Here is a 24417-nt window from a genome sequence, read left to right on the forward strand (position 1 = left end):
TTTATGCTGTGAGTCATGTTAATACCAAGAACCCTTGATAAGATCTGAGGAGAATGGCATTTCACTTTTATGATCTTCCCCAAAAAACCTATAACCCCGATCTAATCATGAGGTGAACATTAGACAAACCCAAACTGACGTGTACTTCACAAAACACCTAACTAGTGCTCCTCATAACTGTCAGTCATCAAATAGGTTAAAGTCTCAGCAGCCATCAGAGCTGGCTAAGGAGATATGATGACAACATGTAATGTGGTATCCTGGATTGGGTGCTGGAAAAGGAAGCATGGGATCATATGGGAACTTTAAGGAAAACCCTGTGAAAGCTGAATAAAGATTGGAGTTTAATTTTTAAAATATCCCAGAAGCAAAATGTTAACTATGTGGAAAGAACATGGGATATATGAGGTCTGATAGACCACAGTTCAAAGACATATTCTCACACTTGCAAAATGAATGACTTGGAAATTACCTAACCTTTTCAAACCTCATATTCCTTATTTGAAAAAGTGAAATTATAATACCCTGAAAAGTTATTAAAGAAACATAATTTATAATATGTGCTATATCATATTTATGTGTCTTTATGCTTAGTCACTCAGTCATGTCAGACTCTTTGCTATCCCATGGACTGTAGCCCACCAGGCTCCTCTGTTCATGGAATTTTCCAGGCAAGAATACTGGAGTGGGTTGCCATTTCCTACTCCACAGGATCTTCCTGACCAGGGATGAAGTCTGTGTCTTCTGCAATGGAAGGCAGATTCTTTACCAGTGCGCCAGATAGAAGCCCATATCATACATAATATACTAATATTTAATATGACTGCTATCTTGCCACATACATGGCAGGTTATCCTGAAATGTCTGCTTTCTCTCCTTCCACCTGCTTCTAGGCTGACATTCAAAAGGCTAGAATCTGTCCCCCTGCCTGATAGTTTTCTCTGCCAGAGGCTGCTCTGCCCACCTTGTCACACCTGGGGAATTAATCAACTCTACTCCCTGGAAGTACACCTCAGGCAAAAACGGAGGGCAGGTGGTATAATTATCTCAGCTTCTTCACTCTTCCAGGGAACTGAATCTGAGGCTTGTTTTATCTGTTTGCCAGAATTTCTCAGGATTAAGTTCCAGCTACCTATAGTGTAAATAATTTGTAATGTACCCTTTATTGGCTGCTGTGCCTTTACTGCATTCCAACCGATATTTCTTGGGATCATCTACATAGTAAATTACTTGCACTTGAATCCTTGTTCAACATCAGCTTCTGGAGGAAGCCAAACTATGTCTTAATTTAGCCAAACTGATCTTAGTTGGTAGCAATGATGAACTGTCATAAGTAGGATTTCTTTAAGCTTAAAACCACCTAGAAAAATTCAATATTATTTGATTCAGTGCAAATGTTCTGGTAATAATATGGAGGTGAATTTTTTTTTTAATTATGTCTAATTTAAACTAAAGGTAGTTTCACCTGTGCAGGTAAGAAGCAGTTATAGCAGATATCCAATAAAACTATCTTTGTGCTATCTTAAGGACATTATAATTTGCCTTTTGAGACATTTTAATATACTTAATAATTTTTCTCTAATTATGTGCCACATACCAGAGTTACAGGAAGTATCTAAATAACACAATGTATGTGAAAAGGCCTTAAATTACATTACATATCAGTAAAAATGTATTCATAGATGATATCACAAAATCCCTTATCATTAGTTTGGGGCTAATAAATACTAAAATGAATATATAATCTCTATATACATATGTTTGTGTGTATGTGTGTGTGATGTGAATGACATATTATTGCTGCTATGTTTATTTACATTCACAGGCATAAATGAGTAAGAACCTCAAAGACTAGCTATCTGGATGCTCCACCATTCCAACTAGTGATGCAGTCATAAAGGCAAAGTGAAGTGAAAGTCGCTCAGTTGTGTCCGACTCTTTGCAACCTCATGGACTAAATAGTCCATGGAATTCTCTAGGCCAGAGTACTGGAGTAGGTAGCCTTTCCCTTCTCCAGGGGATCTTTCCAATCTAGGGATCAAACCCAGGTCTCCCACATTGCAGGCAGATTCTTTACCAGCTGAGCCACAAGGGAAGCCTAAGAATACTGGAGTAGGTAGCCTATTCCTTCTCCAGCGGATCTTCCCAACCCAGGAATCAAACTGGGGTCTCCTGCATTGCGGGTGGATTCTTTTACCATCTGAGCTATCAGGGAAGCCCTCATAAAGGCAAAGTATGTACTAAACTGCCCATACCTGAAGCATATCCCATCCAAGAATTCACTTTACTTACTTTGCAATTTACATATGTGAAAGCTAATTCTTCAGGAAAAAAAATTAACGAATAATTCAATGGGGGAGAACACAGGAAAGAATATCATCAAGAGACAGCTAATTTGTTACAGAAAATACAATGAGAACACCAAGAACAGAGTTCAAGTAGGTAGGAACAGTGGAGGAAACTTAAAGAAATCTTGGCTCTCACTTGTATGTCTGTCAAATTCAAAGTTTCATGAAGGGCCTGTATGATTTGGATAAAGCCTGAAACCTTTAACATTCTCAAAAGTATTAGTTGAATAAATAGATGGATGACTTACTGAATGAATAAGTAATACAGACCTAGCACAGGAGATGGAGAAGGCAATGGCACCCCACTCCAGTACTCTTGCCTGGAGAATCCCAGGGACGGGATCCTGGTGGGCTGCTGTCTATGGGGTCGCACAGGGTCGGACACAGCTGAAGTGACTTAGCAGCAGCAGCAGCAGCAGCACAGGAGAAAGGTGTTCCTCATGGTGATAGTAATTTAGTTTTTTCCTTTACCTTGATGGTCACTCTCTTCATATTCTATTGTTGCATAACAAATTACTACAAATTAAGTGGATTACAACAACACAAAAGTATTACCTCACAGTGCCAGAGGACAGAAATTCAGGTGCAGCATGGCTGGGTTCTCTGCTGAGAGTCTCACAGGACTGAACTAAAGGTGTTGGCCGGAGCAGTGATCTTACTGAAGGCTCCGGTTCCTATTCTAAGATTCCTGATAACTTGCAGATTTCAGTTCCTTGAAGTTAGAGGTCTGAGATCTCATCTTTGTCAGACTGCAAAGACAAAGTCTTATGTAATTATGAAGTGACTTTCCTATCATAGTCACAGTCTCACTGACATTTAAGGAAAGGGTGTTATACAGGGCATGTATACCATGGGATAAGAATCTATCATAGTCACAGAGAAAACAGTATCTGCACTTCAAGTATTATATATTGTATATTTTGGAAGGACTCCTCTTAGGCTTAAATTTGCAATTTATATTCAATATTACAATAATAGAATATGAGTAAATATTTGGATAATATTTGAGAATAGACTCCTGATTGTAGATGTCCTTTAAAACCCTTCAAGGCAGAGTAAAGTATTAAACATACATAAAATTTAACACCAGGATACAATGAAGTAGAAAGCAAACAGAAACATCAGTCACATTTTCTTATTGTATTAGTGCATTCTGCTTATTATATTACCTTAATTTCTTGCTCTGTTTTCCACAGAGTGGACTAGAGAACTCTAAAGACAAATTGCTTTCATTTTTCAGCAAGTAATTACTGGACACATACTCTTCTCTTAGAATTGTTTCCACAGGTATTCAAAATATATCTCTAGTATTACTATTGGAAAAGCAAGGTTTAAAAAATAAAGATGAGACAAATGTAATCAAATGTAAATAATATGCCTGGATTTTGCACAGATAATAACTAATACTGAGATATCACCTGGGATTAGTACTATATTTAGAGTTTAGATGAATTACTTCACTCAACCTCTGAAAAAGCCCAAGAAATATCCTTTTTTTTCCCCTTTTTCCAGATAAGGAAGCTAAGATTTTATCAAAGCTTCACAGTAATTCTTTGTTGTTGTTGTTCAGCTGCTCAGTTCTGTCCAATTCTTTGCTACTCCATGGTCTGTAGAACACGAAGCTTCCCTGTTGTTTACCATATCCTGGAGTTTGCTCAAAATCATGTCCATTTAGTTGATGATGCCATCCAACCATCTTGTACTCTGTCGTCCCCTTCTCCTCTTGCTTTCAATCTTTCCCAGCATCAGGGTCTTTGCTGTTGAGTCAGTTCTTCACATCAGGTGGCCAAAGTGTTGGAGCTTCAGCTGCAGCATCAGTCCTTCCAATGAATATTCAGGGTTGATTTCTTTGGGGCTGACTGATTTGATCTTGCAGTCCAAGGGACTCTCAAGAGTCTTCTCCAACACCACAGTTCAAAAGCATCAATTCTTCAGTGCTCAGCTTTCTTTATGGTCCAACTCTCACATCCATGACTACTGGAAAGACCATAGCTTTGCCTATATGGACCTTTGTCAGCAAAGCAACAGTGTTTCTGCTTTTGAATATGCTGTCTAGGTTTGTCACAGCTTTTCTTCCAAGGAGCAAGCATCCTTTTAATTTCATGGCTGCAGTCACCACCCACAGTCATTTTGGAGCCCAAGAAAATACAGTCTGTCACTGTTTCCATTTATTCCCCATCTATTTGCCATGAAGTGATGGGACCAGATGCCATGATCTTAGTTTTCTGAATGTTGCATTTTGAGCCAGATTTACCACTCTCCTCTTTCACCTTCATCAAGAGACTTTTTCACTTGATGTGGAAAGTTCCTCTTCACTTTCTGCCATAAGGGTCGTGTCATCTGCATATCTGAGCTTATTGATATTTCTCCTGGCAATCTTGAATCCAGCTTGTGATTCATCCAGCCCAGCATTTTGCATGATGTACACTGCATGTAAGTTAAATAAGCCGGTTGACAATATACAGCCTTGATGTACTCCTTTCTCAGTTTGGAACCTTCTGTTGTTCCATGTCTGGTTCTAACTGTTGCTTCTTGACCAGCATACAGGTTTCTCAGGAGGCAGCTAAGGTGGTCTGGTATTCCCATCTCTTGAAGAATTTTCCACAGTTTGTTGTGATCCACTCAAAATCGATAGAGTAGTTAGTGAAACAGATGTAGGTATTTTTTCTGTAATTCTCTTGCTTTTTCTATGATCCAATGGATGTTGGCAATTTGATCTCTGGTTCCTCTGCCTTATCTAAATCCATCTTATAAATCTGGAAGTTTTAGGTTCACATACTGTTGATGTGTAGCTTGAAGGATTTTGAGCATTACTTTTCTGGCATGTGAAACGAGTACAACTGTGCAGTAGTTTGAACATTCTTTGGCATTGCCTTTCTTTGCATTGGAATGAAAACTGATCTTTTCTAGTCCTGTAGCCACTGCTGAGTTTTCCAAATTTGCTGGTACACTGAGTGCAGCACTTTAATAGCTTTTAGGGTTTGAAATAGCTCAGCTGGAATTCCCTCACATCCACTAGCTTTGTCTATAGTAATGCTTTCTAAGATCCACTTGACTTTGCATTCCTGGATATCTAGCTCTAGGTGAGTGACCACACTACTGTGGTTATCTGGGTCATTACGATATTTTTTGTATAGTTCTTCTGTCTATTCTTGCCACCTCTTCTTAATATCATCTGCTTCTGTTCAGTTCATACCGTCTCTGTCCTTTATTGTATCCATCTTTGCACAAAATATTCCCTTGGTATGTCTAATTTTCTTGAAGAATACGGAGGAAGGTCAAACTCAGGTCTTTGTCATTTTCTAAAGACCACGGTGTTATGCTGTCCTGCTACATTAAGAACGTGAAAAATGTACTAAGATTTTAAGGGGGCGGTCTTTTCCTGGAAAAGTGGAATGGATAGTCTAATAATACAATCAGCATATACCAGGTCAGGAATGGAAGAATGAGGTGACTTGCTGAGCACAAATAAGCAACTACCAAATTGTTATATACAGTTATATTGAAGTCAAAGAGGAAAGAGTTAAGCCTTCAGAATTGAGGAGAGACCGGTAATACTGAACTTGAGATACACACCCACCTCATGTTTTTAGCAACAGTCTTTTAGAGCATTAAAACTGTAAAAGATCATAGATATCATGTAGGCATGTAAGATAAGAGTACACAGCTAGAAGCTACCTACATCTCCTTAACCACCTCTGCACAAATCACTGAGCTAGCAGGCTATAAATAGAATCTGAAATTAAGACAGAAAAAATCTTTCATCTGAAAGCAAAAGCCTCTTTGCTTGGCATCTCCATTGATAAATTCAATTCCACCTATGCATTCTCCATGCTAGTATCAGGAAGATGTGACATACAGTAAGAGAGAACATGTTAAAAAATAAACCACACTACTAGGGACTTCCCAGGTAGTCTAGCATTTTGCCTTATACTGCAGGGCTTGTGATTCAATCCTGGTTGGCAAGCTAAGATCCCACATGCCTCACAGCCAAAAACAAAACAAAACAAAATAAAACCATAAAGCAGAACCAATAATGTGGCAAGTTCAATAAAGACTTTAAAATGGAACACATCAAAAAATCTTAAACACACACACATTGTTAAATGTCGAATTTTTATTGCTAAACAATTTTGTTATTTTCCGGGCTACATTTTTACAGAATGAGGGAAGGGGGAAAACTATGTTTACTTTCTTATAATTTGCCCTTCTGGATGGCTGTTAACAGATTCCTCAAATTGTCTGTATTTCAAATACGTAAATAGATTCCCAGAGGCCCCAAAGCACTAAAATTGGTATGTAAAGGGCAGTATAGTCAAGTAAAAGAATGGCAGCAATAAGCCTGGGATCCAGAGAGGCCTCTGTCACTAAGAAGCTTTGGCAAATTGTGCAGGCAAGAATACTGGAGTCAGTTGCCATGCCCTGCTCCAGGGGATCTTCCCAACCCAGGGACCAAACTTAGGTCTCCTGCACTGCAGGCAGGTTCTTTACTGACTGAGCCACCGGGGAAGTCCAAGAATACTGGAGTGGGTAGCTTGTGCCTTCTCCAGGGGATCTTCCCGACCCAGGAATCGAGCCATGATCTCCTGCATTGTAGACGGATTCTTTACCAGCTGAGCTACCAGGGAAGCTCCTTATTGGACCTCAGTTTCTTCACATGGAAAGTGAAGTAGTTAGCACAGTGTGACAGAGTCTCTTTAAACTGTGAACTTTTACAGTAAATTTTGTCCTGAGGAACTCATCTAGAAACGTATTTTATAAATTCAAAACTAAATCTAGGAAAATCACAACCAGTATATTTAATAAATCTCAATCAAATACACATGTGAGCCTTTGATAAACACATATTTTTTGGCCAAATGTTTCTTTAAGGATTAAGGGAAAGAAACCCTATGCCAAGATAGAGCCAGCAGAGGGCGCTTAGTCTCTAAATCTCTTGCTGAAGAAGTGGTCCAGGTCCCAGTAACACAGAACACAGTGTCCTTGGTTTGCAATTTGGACTGCTCCACAACGTTTTGTAAAAGGCTGCTTATGCTATTTACAGTCTTTCAAAGGGATAAAGAAATGAGTTGTTTGAAAGAAGTAGCTATACAACACTAGAGTTTTAGGCAAGATATAATTTTAAATATATATATAAACATTCTTTCCATTGTGTGAACTAAAACTAACTTACTGCAGACTATTTTAGGCAATTCTTACACAATCCTTAAAAAAATGTTTAAATGTTGTTATAATTTTAGATATTTGAAGAATAATAAAATGCCTTTGATCATACTTTCCAAAAAGAACAATCTAGAACAAACTGCATGCATGTATGATATAATGAAAAAGTTTACCTTTTCTGGAAAAATATTAAAAGGAACTGAGAATGGACTTTGCTATCATCTTTTATATGTTGGGAGTTATTTCTGAACTCATTTGAGTGCATCAATTCAAAGACAGAAATCAATCTAACCTCAATAAAGTATACATAAAAGCAAGAAAATCTTCTAGTCACAGTAAAGAATCACTTTACAAAGATAATACTTAAGTAAAAAAATGATTATGAAAATGCTCTCATGCTTTTTGAAAGTATAACTGGATATTACAATTATAAACCTAGAAATCAAGATACAATAGATTTGAAATCTAAAGTCTAACTTTCCTATCCAAAATTTGCAATGAAAATTTGGAAAACTAATCACATTACTTTTAAAGACTTCCACTAGCATTAGGAATTAGGAAGTATATCAGTTTCCTCAAACTGCTATAGCAAACCATCACAAACTAGACGGCTTAAACAACAAAAATTCATTGAGTCACAGTGTTCGAGGTTTGGAATCTGAAATCAAGGTGCCAGAAGGGGGATATTCTTTCTGAAACCTGTAAGGGAGAATCATTACTTGCTGTTTCTAACTTGCAGTGTTTGCCAGCAATTGCAGTGGCTTATACATGCATCAGTTATTTTTTTTCAATTGCAAATCCAAAGAAATATAATTTATCATACATGGTCAGATAGCATTCTACAGATATATTTCTTAATTGTAATGTAAATTACATATCTATTAATTGACCAAAATGAATCAAAATTAGAATTGAGGAACAAAGAGTGTTTTTCAGATTTCTCTCTAGAACTTTCAATAAAATTTCCAAACTATCATGAGAGACCCGAGGAGAATTGTTCCTCAGGCTGTGATTATGCTCATTATGCAAAATTCATGGTGAATATGGATGCTTTGGTGTTTCCATTTACATTACCATCTGTATACAACTAAAATAAAGCAGCTTCAAAGTGGAAAATTATCCTTTGCATTGAAATAATTCTGTAGTGGGCAAAAGATATTTCTCTAAAAATTACCCTCTAGAAATGTCTACTACCAGACTCATTTATTTAATTAAATATGTTTGTAACTATAGTAAAAATACTAATCATATTTGGGAAAGATACAAATACTTCTCCTATGCGTGTTTCATTTGTTCTTTTAGCTGCTCATTTTCCCATGAAAAGGATAAACATTAAAAAGTATACACATATACATGACACTTCAAAGACAGGAATTTTTTCTGAATTTAATACATAAAATCTATAATATAATTTATATTGTTCAAGTAAATGAACTGTATATATGTCCCAAGTCTTTATATTGTTAAACAGAATGTATAATCTTTGTGAAAATTCTCCTTTTAAGATGTTGGCTTATTTAAGAGGGTACTTGGGTTCCATCACTGACTTTACATCTTGCTCTTATCAGTACTTGTGACTTTCCTAGAAGCCTTGAGTAGCAGTTCTGTAGAGATAACCATTTCAAGACTAACTTAGTCAACTTACAGACTAGGACTCAGTTTATAAGTGATCTGTAGAGCTGACTTCCTTAGATTTCATCACATTGCTTTGGGAAATGAAAAGACCTTGAAATTAACTTCCTCCTCATACTCCCTCTTTGCAAAAAAATAAATAAATAAATACCCACAGAATACTGAAGCATGCTTATCATAACAGAAGAAAACTTTTATAATTATGTACTTAATAACCCTTGTGAAACTTTAATAATCAATGTTATAATAGTTCACACTAGGAACAAAATAATATACACTATTATATAATATCATTTTCAATTAGCTAACAATGAGTCTACCATCTGCCTTGACATTTCTTAGATATTTTGAGAAGAATTATAGTCAAGCCCGGCCAAAACCACGTGAGAAACATAAACATAGACCCTGCCTTTACAGAAATCTCTAGAGTTAATTCTACAACCTTCAGAAATCCACTGACAATACTTAATAAAATGTATGTGATATATAGGGAAGTGTATGTAATGTGAAGTCCATGGAGTCACATAAGAGTTGGACACGACTTGGTGACTAAACACATACATATAAGTGATGTACTTGAGTTATGGGAAGGAAATTGATGAAAAAACATCATTGTCTCTAGACTTCGGGAACTGGTCATATGGTAGTGGGAGAAAGGACTGCCCTTTATGGAGTTCCATGTAGTTTACAGACTTGGCTTTATTGAGCCTGTTTTATAAGCTTTATAAGGCAGATACAGTGCAGGAAAACAAATGCAAACAAATAATAAGGTAGAGTTAACACTGTCTAACACCACACACAAAATTAAACTCAAAATGGATTAAACACCAAAATGTAAAACTGGGTACTATAAAACTCTAGAGGAAAACGTAGGCAGAGCACATAAATCACAGCAATACCTTTTTGGATCCATAAACAAATGGGACCTAGTTAAACTTAACAACTTTCGCACATCAAAGGAAATCATAAAACAAAAAGACAACCTACAGAATGGGAGAAAATATTTGCATACGATGAAACCAATAAGAGATTAATTTCTAAAATATGTAAACAGTTCTTATATCTCGATATCAAAAAAAGAAAAACAGTCCAATCAAAAAATGAGTAGAAGATCTAAATAGATATTTCTTCAATGAAGACATTCAGATGGCCAAAGGCACATGAAAACATGCCCAACATAATCATGAGATGAATGCAAATCAAAACTACAATGAGGTGTATCACCTTACACTAGTCAGAATGGCCATCATCAAAAACTGGAAAGGTTTGTGAAAAGTAAGTGCTGGAGAGAGGGTGGAGAAAAAGGAACCCTCATACACTGCTGATGGGAATGTAAACGGATACTACCACAATGGAGAACAGTACGGAAGCTCCTTTAAAACCTAAAAGTAGAACTATCACATGATCCAGTAGCCCCACTCCTGGACACATATCCAGAAAAGATGAAAACTCTACTGGAAAAGACACATGCGCCCCAATGTTCACTGCAGCACTATTACAACAGCCAAGACATGGAAGCAGCCGAAATGTCCACTGACAGAGGAATGGATAAAGAGGATGCAATATATGAATATATACAGAAGGAATATTACTCGGTCATAAAAAAGAGTGAAATAATGTCATTTGCAGCAACATGGATGGACCCAGAGATCATCATACTAAGTGAAGTCAGACAAAAATGAAAGTCGCTCGGTCATGTCTGATTCTTTGTGACCCCATGGACTATACACAGTCCATGGACTTCTCCAGGCCAGAATACTGGAGTGGGTAGCCTTTCCTTCCTCCAGGGGATCTTCCCAACCCAGGAATCGAATCCAGGTCTCCTGCATTGCAGGCGGATTCTGACCAGCTGAGCCACAAAAGAAGCCAAACAATTAACATATATCACTTATACGTGGAATCTAAAACATGATACAAATGACTAAAAGAAAAACAGACTCACAGACACAGAAAACAGATGTGTAGTTAACATATACACTATATACAAAAGAGATAATCAAGACAGACCTACTGTATAACCCAGGGAATAATACTCAATATGTCATAACCTATAATGGGAAAGAATACACACACACACACCACTGTGCTGTACACCTGAAATAACACAACACTGTAAACCAACTATTCAGTTACACAAAAATAAAAGGAAAAACATAAAGCAAGTTAGAATTACAACAATAACAATAATAGTTTAGTTTCTTAAACTGAGAGTTCATAAAAACCTTAAAAAGCACATGACATGGTACCTATTTTGTATTTGAGGAAAAGAACACAGAGAGATGGACTAGCTTTCTCAAGATCACAGAGCAGAGATCATTTAAAAACACAAGTTTACATGATATGAAAGCTTCCACAGATAAATCTGCTATACTGCAACATTTTTTAAAAGAAGATATTATTTTATTAGCTGCCTTTTATATTTGCAGGTATTTTCTTATACTGCTGACAAAGAAATCCGAACCGATGACTTGTGCTTAGATGTTTCTAGACTCAATGGACCTGTGATCATGTTAAAATGCCACCATATGAGAGGAAATCAATTATGGGACTATGATGCTGAGGTATAGTATTTTCTTAACTTCTTATTTAATGCTAGACTCAGTCACGTATTTCAAATATTGATCCTTCGAGCTAACTTTCTCTGCATTGAAAGAACTGCACTTTCAAGCACTCATGCTCACAGCTGAAAACATTAGGATGGTATATTACACAAATAGGTTTTTACAGAACTATGCCATTAGTATAAAATATGAATGAGGAAAATCGCCATTTTTATGTGCTTAAATTTTCTTATCACCACAAAGATGCTCAACATAAATTAGGTAACGGATGGGTCATGCCCCTCTAAGAGGTTTGTTTGCGTGTCCTCTATGAAGATGTGCATACAGGACAATATCAATAATATTTTCAAATGTTAACTTTTACACTGCTGTAATCTGTGATATTTACGCTTCTCAAAGGAAAATGAAAAAAGCTACAGGATTAGCATGAATATTCTTTATGTTAGTAAATATTTGCAGAATTCGATGAATTAATTATGTACATTCTCAGCTAAGGAGTATCTTTACAATATAGCACATTTTTATAATAGAAGAGAGGGACAGAAAACAATAAAATTATTGTTGGGAATTTATAGCCAGGCAGTGTGTAAAAATCAGATCAACCATCAGATGGAGCTAATAAAAAAGAAATATTTTCCTCTGCATAAGGAAGCTGGAATGGAAACAGCTGTGTATCTTTCAGTTCTCTTTACTTGGCAAAATTAACTGGTTCTCTCTGCTACATTTCCCACATCGTTAAATGGTTGGTGACTTATTTAAAGATAAGTAAATTTTATTCTTACAAGATAAATAATACAACAGAGGTGAATGAATTTCACAAATGCAGTGTTCTATGCAAGCCTGTACTGCTCTGCAGGAGTAACATTTTAAAAAGCAAACTACAGAGTTGTTGGCATTGTTGATATTTTAACAAGATCTTCTTTTTAAACACTCTTTGAATGACAATTTAATTTGCAAGATGTTGTAGTTTCTTAAGTGGAATATCAGGAAAACAATGAATTCTAATGTGATTTGAAGCTAGTTATGTAGGTTTGATATTAGGCTCTAAAATTTATACTAAATTATCAAGCTCCTTAGACATCAAATATTTTTCTTCTGGAACATTGTTAAAGACAGACACCTTGAATCCTTCCTATATTTCACAAGTGTGTTCCATTTGGATTCTTTTCTCTTCCTAATACATTATTCATCTTCTCTGTCTGACCACCAAGTTTTTCTCTTCAACTGTTACCATCCATCACCAACATTTAAGATTGGGTGGGGATTAATGGTATCTACTCCAATAATATATGTGGACAATTCTGGACCCTGAGCCTCTAACCTCTTCAATAAGGAAAAACACAGATAAAAGTACAAATAAAGGAGAAATGCTGCAAGTTAAAAAAAAAAAAACTTTTGTTGTTCCTTAGTTTTCACTAGGAAACTAGGATTTTATGGGGTTTGTACTATAAAACAAACTTCTAGCATATATTAAGGGGGAAATGAATGTATATATTTTTTGTAAGATGAATGAGTATAGAATTTCACAATACCACATCAAATCTTTAAACTTTCTATAATTTTTGAGTGACAAGGCTTCTAAAGTCATAATTCAAATTCCTTCATATTTAAAATAACTATTGTTTATAATTGTGTATACTTGTTTATATTTTTATCAGCCAGTAGCAAGATTATTAAGGCATTTAGGGATTTTGAAGGAAAGGTTAAAAAAAAAATAGGTAGCTTCAGCTAAGATATAGTTTTCTTGTAAATTTTGAATAACTACAAGTTATTCTACTGTAGTATACAGTATACAGTTATTCTACTGTAGTATTTTTAGAGCACTGTAATATGAAAGACACATGATAAAGCTTATAAGATGCCATAAGTATTGTGAAATGTAATTCATTCATCTTAATTATATTCATAGCTTAATTTACTGTTAGTTTTCAAAATTATGATGTTCAACTTGTCTAAACGTAAAATTTTAAATAATACAAATTCTTTTGCCAAATTAAAAATGTAGAAATCATAAGGTAGAGAAGACACATAAAAATAGAATAATTACAGAAATAATGTGGTCCACTGGAGAAAGGAATGGCAAACCACTTCAGTATTCTTGCCTTGAGAACCCCATGAACAGTATGAAAAGGCAAAAAGATAGGACACTTTCAGTTCATCTTTCAGATGAACTCCCCAGGTCAGTAGGTACCCAATATGCTACTGGAGATCAGTGGAGAAATAACTCCAGAAAGAATGAAGGGATGGAGCCAAAGAAAAAATGATACCCACTTGTGGACATGACTGTTGATCCGATGCTATAAAGAGCAGTATTGCATAGGAACCTGGACTGTCAGGTCTATGAATCAAGGCAAATTGGAAGTGGTCAAACAGGAGATGGCAAGAGTGAACATTGACATTCTAGGAATCAGCGAACTAAAATGGACTGGAATGGGTGAATTTAACACAGATGACCATTATATCTACTACTGTGTGCAGGAATTCCTTAGAAGAAATGGAGTAGCCATAATGGTCAACAAAAGAGTCCGAAATGCAGTACTTGGATGCAATCTCAAAAACAACAAAATGATCTCTGTTCATTTCCAAGGCAAACCATTCAATATCACAGTAATCCAAGTCTATGCCCCAACCAGTAATGCTGAAGAAGCTGAAGTTGAACGGTTCTATGAAAACCTACAAGACCTTCTAGAACTAACACCCCAAAAAGATGTCCTTTTCATTATAGGGGACTGGAGTGTGAAAGTAGGAAGTCAAGAAACACCTGGAGTAACAGGCAAATTTGGCCTTGGAATACAGAATGAAGCAGGGCAAAGGCTAATCGAGTTCTGCCAAGAGAATGCACTGGTTATACAAATACCCTCTTCCAAAACACAAGAGAAGACTCTAGACATGAACATCACCAGATGGTCAACACCAAAATCAGACTGATTATATTCTTTGCAGCAAAAGATGGAAATGCTCTATACAGTCAGCAAAAACAAGACCTGGAGCGGACTGTGGCTCAGATCATGAACTCCTTATTACCAAATTCAGACTCAAATTGAAGGAAGTGGGGAAAACTACTAAACCATTCAGGTATGACCTAAATCAAATCCCTTATGATTATACAGTGAAAGTGAGAAATAGATTTAAGGGACTAGATCTGATAGACAGAGTGCCTGATAAACTATTGACGCAGGTTCATGACATTGTACAGGAGACAGGAATCAAGATAATCCCCAAGAGAAAGAAATGTAAAAAAAGCAAAAAGGCTGTCTGAGGAGGCCTTACAAATAGCTGTGAAAAGAAGAGAAGCTAAAAGCACAGGAAAAAAGGAAAGATATACCCATTTGAATGCAGAGCTCCAAAGAAGAGCAAGGAGAGATAAGAAAGCCTTCCTCAGCGATCAATGTGATGAAATAGAGAAAAACAATAGAATGGGAAAGACTAGAGATCTCTAAGATACCAAGGGAACATTTCATACATAGATGGGCTAAATAAAGGACAGAAATGGTATGGACCTACAGAAGCAGAACATATTAAGAAGAGGTGGCAAGAATACACAGAAGAACTGTACAAAAAAGATCTTCACAACCCAGATAATCATGATGGTGTGATCACTCACATTCAACTAGGGCCAAACATCCTGGAATGTGAAGTCAAGTGGGCCTTAGAAAGCATACCATGAACAAAGCTCTTGGAGGTGATGGAATTCCAGTTGAACTATTTCAAATCCTGAAAGATGATGCTGTGGAAATGCTGCACTCAATATGCCAGCAAATTTGGAAAACTCAGCAGTGGCCACAGGACTGGAAAAGGTCAGTTTTCATTCCAATCCCAAAGAAAGGCAATGCCAAAGAATGCTCCAACTACTGCACAATTGCACTCATCTCACACGCTAGTAAAGTAATGCTCAAAATTCTCCAAGCCAGGCTTCAGCAATACATGAACTGTGAACTTCCAGATGTTCAAGCTCGTTTTGAAAAAGGCAGAGGAATCAGAGATCAAATTGCCAACGTCCACTGGATCATCAAAAAAGCAAGAAAAACATCTATTTCTGCTTTATTGACTATGCCAAAGCCTTTGACTGTGTGGATCACAATAAACTGTGGAAAATTCTGAAAGAGATGGGAATACCAGACCACCTGACCTGCCTCTTGAGAAACCTGTATGCAGGTCAAGAAGCAACAGGTAGAACTGGATATGGAACAACAGACTGGTTCCAAATAGGAAAAGGAGTATGTCAAGGCTGTATATCGTCACCCTGCTTATTTAATTTATATGCAGAGTATATCATGAGAAACTCTGGGCTGGAGGAAGCACAAGCTGGAATCAAGATTGCTGGGAGAAATATCAATAACCTTAGATATGCAGATGATACCACCCTTATGGCAGAAAGTGAAGAAGAACTAAAGAGCTTCCTCATGAAAGTGAAAGAGGAGAGTGAAAAAGCTGGCTGAAAACTCAACACTCAGAAAACTAAGATCATGGCATCCAGTCCCATGACTTAATGGCAAATAGATGGGGAAACAGTGACTAACTTTATTTTTTTTTTGGCGCCAAAATCACTGCAGATGGTTATTGCAGCCATGAAATTAAAAGACGCTTACTCCTTGGAAGAAAAGTTATGACCAACCTAGACAGCATATTCAAAAGCAGAGACATTACTTTGCCAACAAAGGTCTGTCTAGTCAAGGCTATGGTTTTTCAGTAATCATGTATGCATATGAGAGTTGGACTGTAAAGAAAGCTGAGCACCAAAGAATTGATGCTTTTGAACTGTGGTATAGCAGAAGACTCTTGAGAGTCCCTTGGACTGCAAGGAGATCCAACCAGTCCATCCTAAAGGAAATCAGTCCTGGGTGTTCATTGGAAGGACTGATGTTGAAGCTAAAACTCCAATACTTTGGACACCTGATGCAAAGAGCTGATTCATTTGAAAAGACCCTGATGCTGGAAAAGATTGAGGGCAGAAGGGGACAACAGAGGATAAGATGGTTGGATGGCATCACCAACTCAATGGACATGGGTTTGGGTAGACTCTGGGAGTTGGTGATGGACAGGGAGACCTGGAGTGCTGCAGTTCATGGGTCGCAAAGAGTTGGACACAACTGAACGACTGAACTGATGAACTGACTGATAGAAATAATGCACTGCCTTTTTGAATTTCAGCTTTGAAAGAAAACACCTATTTTATTTGTGTAGGAGTCAGAATATTTAATTTTTTAAATGAAACTGAAATACAATATTTAATTTTTATAATTACCTTTTAAGTTTTGGGTCTTTGATCACTTTAGTCTACAAAATCGTCTCAACCATTGCTAGCCAAAGTGTAATTCCAGGACTAGTAACATCACCTGGGTACCTGTTAGAAATTATGTATCTGAGAGATCACTCTAGACACACTATATCAGAGTCTATATTTTAACAAAATCCCCAAGTCATTTGCAGAGATGTTAAAGAGTTTGAGAAGGTCAAGTCTAGACAGTGGCCAAATATCTGCTTATTTTTCTTCATCTTTTTATATGCACTACTGAAAAATATTGCAAAACTAGGAAAAACCATAAATAAATACATTTTAGAAAATGACAAGTCTTTCAACCAGTGGAAAGTGGTTAAGCGCCCCTGCTATTTCTCTAATTCTTTAGCAATGGCTATGATGGGCAAATTTATTCTTTGACAAACCTCTGAGGTGGTGCACTTTCAAAGCAGAATAAAGTTTGATGGAGTTCACGATTATAGAGCTGAAATTTACCTTAATGTTCTCTTCTTCTAGCCCTTATCAGAAGAAAGCTAAAGCAGAAAAATTATACCACCACCAGATTTAGGTCCTAATAAAGTAATCAAAGGGCTTCCCTGGTGGCTCAGATGGTAAAGAATCCACCTGCAACGTGGGAGACCTAGGTTCAGTCCCTGGGTTGAGCAGATCTCCTGGAGGAGTGCATGGGAACCTGTTTCAGTATTCTTGCCTGGAGAATCTCCATGAACAGAGGACCCTGAAGGGTCCATGGGTCGCAAAGAGTCAGACATGAGTGAGCAACTAAGCACAGCAGAGCAAAGAAATCAAAGAAAGCTAGTTATCAGCACAACTGTGAATCTCACAATGTAAATCACTGAACTATTCCATCACCTTATCTTCCATAGTCATTTCAATCTTAAAAAAGCAAGTCACAAATAGGAGAATTGTTCAGATATACAGAGAAAAACTGAAATGGTATCATAAAGCCTCAAAACATTGAGTGTATCCAGCTGCTTTGGTTTGTTTACTTCTTAAGTGACTGGGGAGAAAGAGAAGAAAAGTTTTTCTGAGTGTCTAATTTTATCTATTGCCTCATGCAATTCTTACAATAGTCCTATAAGATAATATTATTATTATTTGTATTTTTCACATCAATAAAACAATGCTTAGTGTGGTTTAAATTCCTTACCTAAATGTGTACAGCCCAAGTTTCTAGCACTAAATTCAGCAATCTTTTCCACTACACTAAACTGCTTCCTGATTGATGTTCCTGACACAGGCCGGGACCTGAGACCCTTTGCTGCAGTGATATACTTGCACCTAGACAAATGTCTCCTCCAACTACAAATTACAAAGAAACTGTAAGGGACTAGAAACAACTGCATGCATTCATAGTTGGTGCAAATTATGGACCACAAACCCAACGGCCACCTCTGAACCGCCTGGAACAAAAGCACACCCTTACCCTTATCCAATGTAAGGAAAAGGCTCACCCCTATCCCCTAGGACGTCACAGAAGAGAGTGAAAACTAACTGTTTTCCTTTCTTGCTCTCTGATGGGGGATCTTTATATGAGATGAAGATAGGGGTGTGTCCAAAGGTTAGGCTAGAGGGGTGGCTTAGGTGTTTTGCCCATCCCTTTGGTGGTATTATGCAGGGGGCATTCGTAGTATCCTGCTTTTGCTCCATTTGTCGGTCTTTTTGTATCTTTTTGTTCATAATTTACCCCAGCTGTGCATGTATGCAGTTCTATTTTTAGTTCCTTAATCTGTAGCTCTGGAAAATCCCATGGACAGAGGAGCCTGGTAGACTTCAGTCCATGGGGTCGCTGAGTCGGACACAACTGAGCAACTTCACTTTCACTTTTCACTTTCCTGCATTGGAGAAGGAAATGGCAACCCACTCCAGTGTTCTTGCTTGGAGAATCCCAGGGACGGAGGAGCCTGGTAGGCTGCCGTCTATCTAGAGGGTCGCACAGAGTTGGGCATGACTGACACGACTTAGCAGCAGCAGCAGCAATCTGTAGCTCAAGGAAATGTTTGTCCAGGTGCAAGCACTGCAGCAAAGGGTCCCAGGTCCCAGCATGTCTGGATCTGATAAGCTAACTGTACAGTATTACAAATGAAAGAAATGGTAAAATATTATCAATTATTTTGGTACCAAATTGTATTCACACAGAATTTCTTCTTTCCTAAATAATGGGAAAGATGTACTGCAGTAAATATTGTCTGTTTAGATAAATGGTAAGTCGTAAGACTACTTTGTCAATATGGTCTGTTTACAAATTTTAGCCATACATATTCATAATTAATATTGTTTCACCTTTTATTTGAGTGAAACTAAAGCACTTGTTGGTAATAAATACATACCTTTGGCCAACTTTGATTTGAAATACAGAGTTTCCCACTTTCTTAACTAAATATTTCTTAAACAGCACAACCATGAAATTAATTCAGTACCAGTTTATACCTGGCCAGATGTGTTCATTTTGGGGGCAACTGAAGCATCATCAGCACAACTGAAAGATCCCCACCTGGTCCAGAACTCTTGAATAAATTACTTGAACACTTTGGTGTAATAAAAGCCCACTGACACAAAGTTAAAAGAAAAAAGACTAAATTTCATCTCCCTGAAATATTTTAAAGATTACTGTTATAAAGGTCTGTCATCCATCCATTCTCTTATTCAGGTTTTCTTATATTATCCTATTTTGTTGCAATTGTGTTCCAATCCATTTGAAATTTACATTTTACTGCAATAAGTGCACATAGTAACATTTCTTTTTGAACATCCAGGCTGCTATATACAGTGTGAGAATCTAATTTTAGAACAGAACACTTATGTTCCACAAACACTGTGCAACAAAGAAAAAAAAGGAAACAAAATATGAAGCTAAAAATAAGTCTGTATCTCATGTGACTGAGCAAATTGACTGAGAAAATACTTGTTATGAATTTGATGTCCATCTGTATCAAATGTTTCTCAGAGTCACAATATCAGGAATTTTCTTCAGTAGGTTAAATATGTGGGATTTACTGAAATCACAGAAGCTTATATTTAGATTTTTAACAACTCCTCTTTTATTTACCTTTATCAGAAAGCAGGTAAATGGGAATATAATTTCAAGGTAAGTCATCTATAGTTGCCAACCCAGCCAATTCCCTGAGTAGCATTCCTAATAAAAATAGTGGCTTGATTTACTTTTTGAAGGCTGTGTATATCAGACAAGTATTATATTTCCATAGTTCTACTGACCCATAGCTGTGATTTATGTATTATTAGAAACAATTAGTGAATAGGAATTTCAGTAGTTTAGTATTGTTTTTAGTTCTTGCTTGTTAAATACTTACCCTTACAGACTTGTTTAATACTCATATTCTAACAAGTACACAGATCACCTTATTGGGAGCTTATACCTAATATTTTGAATAAGAACTTTACTATATTAATATTTAAATAATCTTTATTCTGTACTTAATCAATAGGGGAAATCCTATTGCATTTGCTATTAAATTAAATACCTATAATAGTCCAAGTTTATTCTTACTTTATCATTATATATAGCAATAATTATTTTCATTTCAAATTTTTAGTATGGCATATTTTAAACTGACACCTGTATGGTTGGTTTTCAATCAACCATGCAGTCACTTCTATTTGTGCATTAAAATATCAAATTTACTAGGTGCTTTTTAATCTAAAGGTATTCCTAATTTTATAATTTTATGATTCATATTTTGTCACCAAAATTGCTTCCCTAGCCTGATTCCTGTTGGCTTTCAACTCTAATTGTATCTTTAAAGGGTAAAGTTGGAAATACTCCATGACACACCTTGTCTTAAATAGCAAAATTATGTTTAAAGACAAGAATTATTACTTTTCTTATGTATCTTAAAATAGTATGACTGAAATTTTGTAAATTTTAGGAAATAATTTTCCATACTTCAGTAAAGAATAATACTATATTATAAACAAAAAACAATATTCTTAGGGTTCATATTTCCTTGTTCTAGTGAATATTTTAAATAATGCCATGCACAATGATATTTGGCAGTATGCTGCTTGTCAGCCTGTATGTCATGTTGCCTTCAAAACTGAGTTAATATGACAGCTTCCTAAAGTTGTCAGAGGTATTTGTAATAAATAAGATAAGGGATGGTATGCTTAAAAGGAGTATTTAAAAGAAAAAATGTACACCCAATATAAAAATATCCACAGTCCTATATAAAGAACATAGGGAAAATAGAAATTAACCAATGAAAATGAAAAAAGTTATTTTAAATAAATATGAAAAACCATTAAATAACTATAAAAAGTCATTTCACATGTTTTCTTTTATCCATATCATTCTTTATCCTGGCCATATGTCAAGAAATGTTTATAGTGGCAACACACAGTACTGATACAGATTCAGTGAAACCGACACAAATACAGTATTATGACATATAGTCCCTTGAATGGAGGAGCCTGGTAGGCTGCAGTCCATGGGGTCACTAAGAGTCGGGCACGACTGAGCGACTTCACTTTTGCTTTTCACTTTCATGCACTGGAGAAGGAAATGGCAACCCACTCCAGTGTTCTTGCCTGGAGAATCCCAGAGACAGTGGGTCCCTGTCTATGGGGTCGCACAGAGTCGGACACGACTAAAGTGACTTAGCAGCAGCAGCAGCAGCAAGCACAATAAAGCTGCTGCTGCTATTATTACAAAGTAATTATTATAGATGTTTAATAGAATTATTTTGCTAATACATATTAAAATGTTCATACCTTTTGATCTTGGGATTTCACTTCTAAGAATCATCTCTAAAGAAATGAGATACACGTGGAAGGGAGATGTTCAGAGATGTTTATCCCGGCATTCCTCCTAGTAGCTCCAAATTGCATATCCCCAATGGAGAGTTAAATGATTTTTGGCAAAATCCTTTGTAGAAATTATTTTTTAGGTTTTTAGAATATTTAATTTTAAAAATGATACCCAGAATATAAAGTGAGGCCTATTTAACTAGATGAGCTCAATTACATAAGTGATTAAAATTACTAGAAAAAAAATATTAACAATTGGTATCTCTTCTATACAGAATACTAAGGAAAAAAAAAACTTGTTTTTTCAAACAAATGAAAGCACTAAATGTTTTATGTGTTTTTTAGAAGAAAAATAACTTATCTCAAAAGGATTATTTCAGATTTCAAATTTCCTCTGGATAAGGTTTTTTCTGAAGTACCTAGAGAAAAATAATTCACTTAATGCTAAGAGCATTTTATTGCTAGGATGAACACGAAGCATATAACATTTTCTATCCAAAATAAACTTTTGTCTCAAATGTTCCACCATTTGATCTCAGGCTTTTCTCCATATTCTCAGTCTTATCTTCAGTTACTCCTACTGAAGGGATGTAGCTTAAAGTTCCATGAATGCAATTAGTGTGATGTGTGCTTTCTGTGCTTACCCAGTATAAATTATATATTGCTGAGAATGACTGATTTATTACTGCCTTTGTACTTGATTTTGTCATTATTATTTTCTTTGTCAAACAGACCCACACTCTTCTTCACATAATCACCCAGTCCTGTCTCTCAGTAAGCAAAGTAGCTGATGGCTCCCAACAGCCCACTGTGGAAATATGTAATGATAGCCCCTTGCAAAAATGGCTTCTAAGAAACTATACAAGAATGGAAATTTTTAGAAATATTTTTAAGAATTCTACTGATTACTTTCTCAAATAATTTTGGAGGTTTGTATTGTGGACTTTATAAAATTTTAGTGTTTTGGTTATGCTCTGTATTGAAATCTAAACTTACTTCTTTAAAATGTGTTTTAAAAATTTTTATGTGCTATTTCTCCATGGAACTATTTTTCATCTTTAGGTGCTCATTACTTTGGAGGCTGCATATATTAAGTGGTATTTGCTTATTACCAATAGGTATTTTCCAGTTTTTTCCATATTTCAAATATATATAAGCGTAAGTGATGGAATTACATTATGGCATATAAGCTCTTTTCAGGCTAACTATACCCATGTCTATGACAAGAGATTTTGTATTACAGCTGAAAAAAAAACAATTAAAAACTAACATAGCCAAAAATTGTTTTTAGAAGGCTGAAATTATTAAACTTTGTTAATTTTTATTTTGATATGTTATGTGAAAATACAACATATCCTTTCTAAAGTTTACTATTTTAACTGGAAACTTAAATGCATTATTGAAGATTAATTTTCAAAAACTTTATGAAGTAAATTATTTCTAAGCACTTTCTGTGGTTACTTAAGTGATATAATAATAAAAGCTTTTAAGAACTGTACTTCCATTTCTGACTTGTGTGACTGTGAATATCTTCACAGTAGGCAATAATATAAACCATTATTCAGTTTAAGTAAAAAAAACTGATATGGCATTCTTTTTTTTTTTTTTTCTTTATTTTACTTTACAATTCTGTATTGGTTTTGCCATACATTTGTAAAGAGTACAAATATGTACCTGTCCTGGTTCTTGATTTTAAGGGGATTATTGTACTGTAAATAAAAGCTATCATAATGTCCAATTCTTCCCTATGAGAACATACAGGAAGTCAGGGAGTTGGCCTGATTCAGGTTAATAATAAAAGGTTGATAGTAGAAGACACAACTGAGCTTGGAATATCTGTGACAAGATTGGAAATGGAAGCATGGAGAGGAGAGGAGGAGAAAGAAGGGGTGTTGTTTAGATTAGGCTTACACTTGAGACAAGGGCATTCCAAACATGCACTGGAAAGCTGGAAAATCCTGGACTTTTTGCACAAAGAGAACTTGTATACAAGGCAATATGCATCGATTATCTTCTTTTGTTTTCAAAGAAACAATGGAAAGTGCAATGCCCATCAAGTGGTCTTCTCAGATTTAACTATTTAGTCTCACAAGTCAACTTACAGAAAAAAGGGCAGAAACCACAACTTGCTTCTCAGACTCTGCAAAAGTTCCACAGTAGTTTATATACTCTTATGAGAGCACGCTTCTCCACAGGTAATAGTTCTGAGCAAGGGCATGAGAGTCACATCAAACAGTTGTGGAAAACTACCCTGGTGTAATAGCCTATGCCTCAAAGGAGACAATATCTCTAACAGCTGCCCGAAACCCAAGGGAATATGCAAAAGTACACTTTACACTTAGAAAAGCCCGCTATTTGGCTTCCTGTCAGGTATTATAATGCAGTTTATCAGATGAAGATGCAGAAAATCAATCAAAGGTCATGTTTACAATAACTATGCCTCTAAACATATTATAGTTAACAATTTTACCCTTATCGGGTTGGCAGGAGATCACAGATAGTTGACTAAAGGTCAGACTTTTTAAGCAGTAGGGAAAACAGCATTTGACTGACTCGAACTGAACTGATAGTAAGTATAATTATATATATATATAATTATATGTATAAGTATAATTATATGTATAATTATATATATATAATGTATATATATCATATATATATGATATATAATGTATATATATCATATATATAT

The 24417-nt window shown here is 35.9% G+C and overlaps 1 protein-coding gene across 5 annotated transcripts in view; it reads left to right on the forward strand.

The window, feature by feature from the left end:
• GALNT13 (polypeptide N-acetylgalactosaminyltransferase 13) overlaps positions 1-24417 on the forward strand; it is a 645011-nt gene that overhangs the window by 617975 nt on the left and 2619 nt on the right. For 3 of the 5 annotated variants that reach the window (XM_040229106.1, XM_040229102.1, XM_040229103.1), the window contains 2 exons: positions 11570-11704; positions 22458-22654. In XM_040229106.1, the coding sequence (XP_040085040.1) occupies positions 11570-11704; positions 22458-22646 (324 nt within the window). In that variant the 3' untranslated portion in view covers positions 22647-22654. The remainder of the gene's footprint in view (positions 1-11569; positions 11705-22457; positions 22655-24417) is intronic. The other 2 variants (XM_040229104.1, XM_040229105.1) reach the window with 1 other exon arrangement.

The sequence above is a fragment of the Oryx dammah genome, unplaced genomic scaffold, assembly GCF_014754425.2.
Source record: "Oryx dammah isolate SB20612 unplaced genomic scaffold, SCBI_Odam_1.1 HiC_scaffold_27, whole genome shotgun sequence".
NCBI lineage: Eukaryota > Metazoa > Chordata > Mammalia > Artiodactyla > Bovidae > Oryx > Oryx dammah.